The 3,753-nt window shown below is 65.4% G+C and overlaps 1 protein-coding gene across 1 annotated transcript; it reads right to left on the bottom strand.

Moving 5' to 3' along the window:
- Positions 1-672: 672 nt before the first annotated feature.
- Positions 673-3,431, bottom strand: MNEG_13652 (telomerase reverse transcriptase; the record flags this gene model as incomplete). Its single annotated transcript, XM_014037876.1, has 6 exons — positions 673-811; positions 1,109-1,213; positions 1,511-1,656; positions 2,070-2,183; positions 2,563-2,710; positions 2,980-3,431. The coding sequence occupies 6 exons, from the start codon at positions 3,429-3,431 to the stop codon at positions 673-675; spliced, it is 1,104 nt and encodes a 367-aa protein (XP_013893330.1).
- Positions 3,432-3,753: the final 322 nt, after the last annotated feature.

Genomic DNA, 3,753 nt, shown 5'->3' with positions numbered 1-3,753 from the left:
CAGGGGGCCACTACGCAATGTTCTTATGCCACACAGTGTGCGCAGTGGGGTCGGCGAGACACGTTTGATGTATGCAGTTGCAAGTTGATTGTTGCAAACACCGCGTCAGCTTTATAATCGGCTGCACGCGCGCGCGCGTGCGTGGGCCTCGCGGCGCGGCTGGTGGTCCCTGTTCTGGGGCGTTGTGCGAGCAGCAGGTTGCTGCTGCGGCAGTTTTGATGCGCTGTTGCACCACAACAACTTTGATTGTTGTTCTGGCTTCGATCCCAATGTCCTTCGTACGTTACACCTGCAAATGTCGTTGATAGCACGCTGCCTGTTGCCAGTGTGCGTCGCAAAACGGTTCAGCTGCTCAGCGACCTTTGGGCCAGCAAGTGGGTCGGGTGGGGAGCGCGAGGCAGAGCCACCACGACAAGGGAGCGGCTGCACCCCCTGTGACGTTTGGTGCACAGGAGTTAGACAATAGCATAGTTTGCCCACAACCACGGGCAGCCGTCAATCTGCGGTAAAAGATACACTGTCTGCTGCTGCAACTCACGGCAGCCTGCCGCAGCACGCCAGAAACAGACCAGTAAGATACAGTCAGTGAACAAAAGCGCAACTCAACGCAACGTGACCGCAGCCCAGCAAACAGCGGCGCGGAACAGCCCAAACAAAATGCTCGTCGCGGCGTCAGAAGATGATCTGGTCAAACACCGAGGACCGCGCCGGGTCCACCACGCCCGCCAGCTGGCGCGACAGCTGCGCGTAGGTGGGGCGCCGCAGCTCCTCCTGCAGCACGGCCAGGACCGCCCCGTAGGCGGCCTGCTTCCTGGGGGATTGCAAGGTGCGAGGGGGTTTGGGGCGATTCGGCATCATTACAAATGGCGAAGGGGGGTGGGTATTTTTTTGGGGGGGGTTGCACACGAGGGTCCCCTGCTTGTGATCACGGTGCAGCACCAGCAGCCTGGCTTCGGCGTTCCCTCCATCAATCTTGATCGCAAGGCCCCGCGCCAGGCATTCAGGCGGTGCTGATGTTGGAGCGATACATCGAACTTCAAACGACTAAAGCATAATCCACTCGGGCGAAAGGTTCTCCTCAATCCTTAGTAAACGCCCCCCCCCCCACCTGCGCAGCACGCGCTGGAAGGCCACCAGCCCCAGCCACCTCACGTGGCACCGCGACACGCCGCAGCGGCAGTCCAGCCCCAGCCGCACGCGCGCCAGGCGCACCCTGCGAGAGGGGGGGGGGGGTAAGGCGCCGACGACACTTGTCCGCGCGAAAGCCCTGCCCTGTGACGAAACACGCGCCCTGGGCGGGCCTCGGAGCCCATGCCGATTGCAAGGTGGCGGCCGGTCCCCTGGAGAGCCGTGGGTGCCGATTATTGGAGACCCTGTTGGAGAACCCTGAGCCATAAACCCCCGACCCCCCCCTCCTGCGAGTGGCGCGGATTTTATAGACCCTAGATGGACACCCTCGATGAACCCTGAGCCCTCAACCCTGGGCCCCTGCTGCGAGGCGTGCCCCCACCTGCTCCTGACCAGGGACACCATGTAGCTGATGGCGCCCTGCACCGCGCGCAGGACCAGCCGGGGGTCGCGCTGGGGGCCGCGGCAGCCGGGGCCGAGCAGCGTGCGCACGGCCCAGTGCGTCTTCATGGCCGTCAGCAGGAAGGCCTGGGGGGGGGTGAGGTTGGGGTGGAGCTTGGTGGGCGGTGTGTGTGTGTGCGTACGTATGTGCGCACACACGCGCGTTTGTGCACTTGTGTGTGTGTGTGCATGTGTGTGTGTGTGTGTGTGTGTGTGTGTGTGTGTGCGCGCGTGTGTGTGTGTATTTGCACGCATGTGTATGTATGCACCACGAGACAACGTGTACAAGCGCGCACGACTCAGTTGTGCATGTACACGCGTGCTCATGTGTGTGCGTGTGTGCGAGTTTGCACGCAGGCGCGCACGAAAGCCACGCTTGTGGTTACATCCTTCGATTTGGATTCGCATCACGGGACAAGGCCGCCTGCACCCAGTGTCACAGGTGAAGACACCTCCTTGGATCTGGCCCCACAATCGACATCCTACAACACAGGGCGAACCGGGCACGAAACAGCGCTGCCTGCCTGGAAGATGTTGAGGCGCACTGTCGTGCCGCCGTTGATGGTGTCGTCCAGCAGCAGCGCGTGGCACTTGGGCCGCGTGTACTGCAGCACCTGGGGGCGGAGGGGAGGAGGCAGGGCGGGCGGGTCGCGTCCGAATGCAGGAGCGCCCGCGGTTGCGACGCGGGCAGCCATGAGCCAGGCCCCGGCTTTGGCTGCCCGGCCCCCCACACCAGGCCCAGATGCGGCGGAACTTCACACTCATCCCCAGCTCCACACACATATGAACAGCACGCCCCTGGACGGATAATCCAACCGCCGGTTCGCAGCGCGCCCCGCCGCCGCGAAAAATAATCCGTTCTGAGGGCGTAACGGCAGCAGGTTTCTATTTGTACCGTTCACCTTTATACCATTACCATTACCATCACCGTCACCATCACCATTATCTTGACCATCACCAGTACCATCGCCACTCTCATTACCATCCCCGCACCTTCCCGAGCAGCGCCCGCCCCGGCCGCCGCCCCAGCGCCAGCGTGAGGCTGCTGCTGATGTGCTGCCCGGCGTAGCGGCTGTAGTCCGCCAGCAGCTCCAGGCTGTCACTGTGGATAAGCAGCCCGCACCACCGCACGTACGACTGCCTGCGGCCCGCGGTGTACGCGGCAAGGCGGCGGACAAGCGAGGGGATCGAGGTGATTGGGTTTTTCGGGCGCCCGCGCCGGCGGGTCAGGGAGAGGCGGCGGGATTGCCACCAGCAAACAACGCCGCGAAACAGGCAGCGGCAGCCAGCTGCATGGGAGCGTCCGCCCTGATCAGGTGAGACCAGGAGGCCGACGGGGGCCCTCAAGGCCGGGGGCGGACTGTGATGCCACGCGTCGCATGCGTGTGCGCGCGCGCGTGTGGTGCTCACCCGTCGCCCGCGACCCAGAGGCTCGCCGGCGCCGCCCCGCCGCCGGGCAGCGGCACCGGGAAGTTTGCGCGCGTCTTGGCGGGGTTGATGGTCGCGTTGTAGTCATCGGCGAAGCCGCGCTGCAGGCGGAGCGCGACGGCCTCGGCGGCGGCGCGGGAGGTGGTGACTAACAGGAAGTCATCCACCAGGCGCAGCAGCGCTGAGTCGCCCCAGCGCTGGCGGGGGCCAGGGTCCTGCTGCTGCTGCTGCTGCTGCTGCTGCTGCTGCTGCTGCTGCTGCTGCTGCTGTTCGTGCTGTTGTTGCTCGTGCTGCTGCTGCTCCTCCTGCTGCTGCTGCTCCTGCTGCCCTTGCTGCCCTTCATGCTGCTGCTGCTCCTCCTGCTGCTGCCGCGTTCCTTGCCCCTGCGGTCCAGCTGCTGCGCCACCAACCCCCAACTCATCATCAACATCCATCACCTCGACCACCTCTGTAGCAGCCACCGAAGGCGACCCCTCCCCAAGGGCGGGCGACCCGCTTGCCCCGCCGCGGCCCAGCCCACCTCCGGTTGTCCCGACCGGCGTGCCGCCACCGCCGCCGCCGCTGCTGCCGCCGGACAGCGCCAGAGTTGCGGCCGGGCTGGGGGCTTCCGACGGCCCCCTGCGGCCGCTTGGCGCGGCTGCGGATTCGGTTGGCTGGCTGCCGTCCGGCGCATCGGCAGGGGCGGCAATCAGGGGAACAATGCCATTGCCGGGAGCCTCCTCGCCGACCCCGCCACCGCCATGCCTGCCATGCAGC

This window comes from Monoraphidium neglectum (assembly GCF_000611645.1).
Source record: "Monoraphidium neglectum strain SAG 48.87 unplaced genomic scaffold scaffold03960, whole genome shotgun sequence".
In the NCBI taxonomy this organism is placed as follows: domain Eukaryota; kingdom Viridiplantae; phylum Chlorophyta; class Chlorophyceae; order Sphaeropleales; family Selenastraceae; genus Monoraphidium; species Monoraphidium neglectum.
Note: the sequence above shows the minus strand (reverse complement) of the source record. Positions and strands in the feature narration are given on the sequence as shown.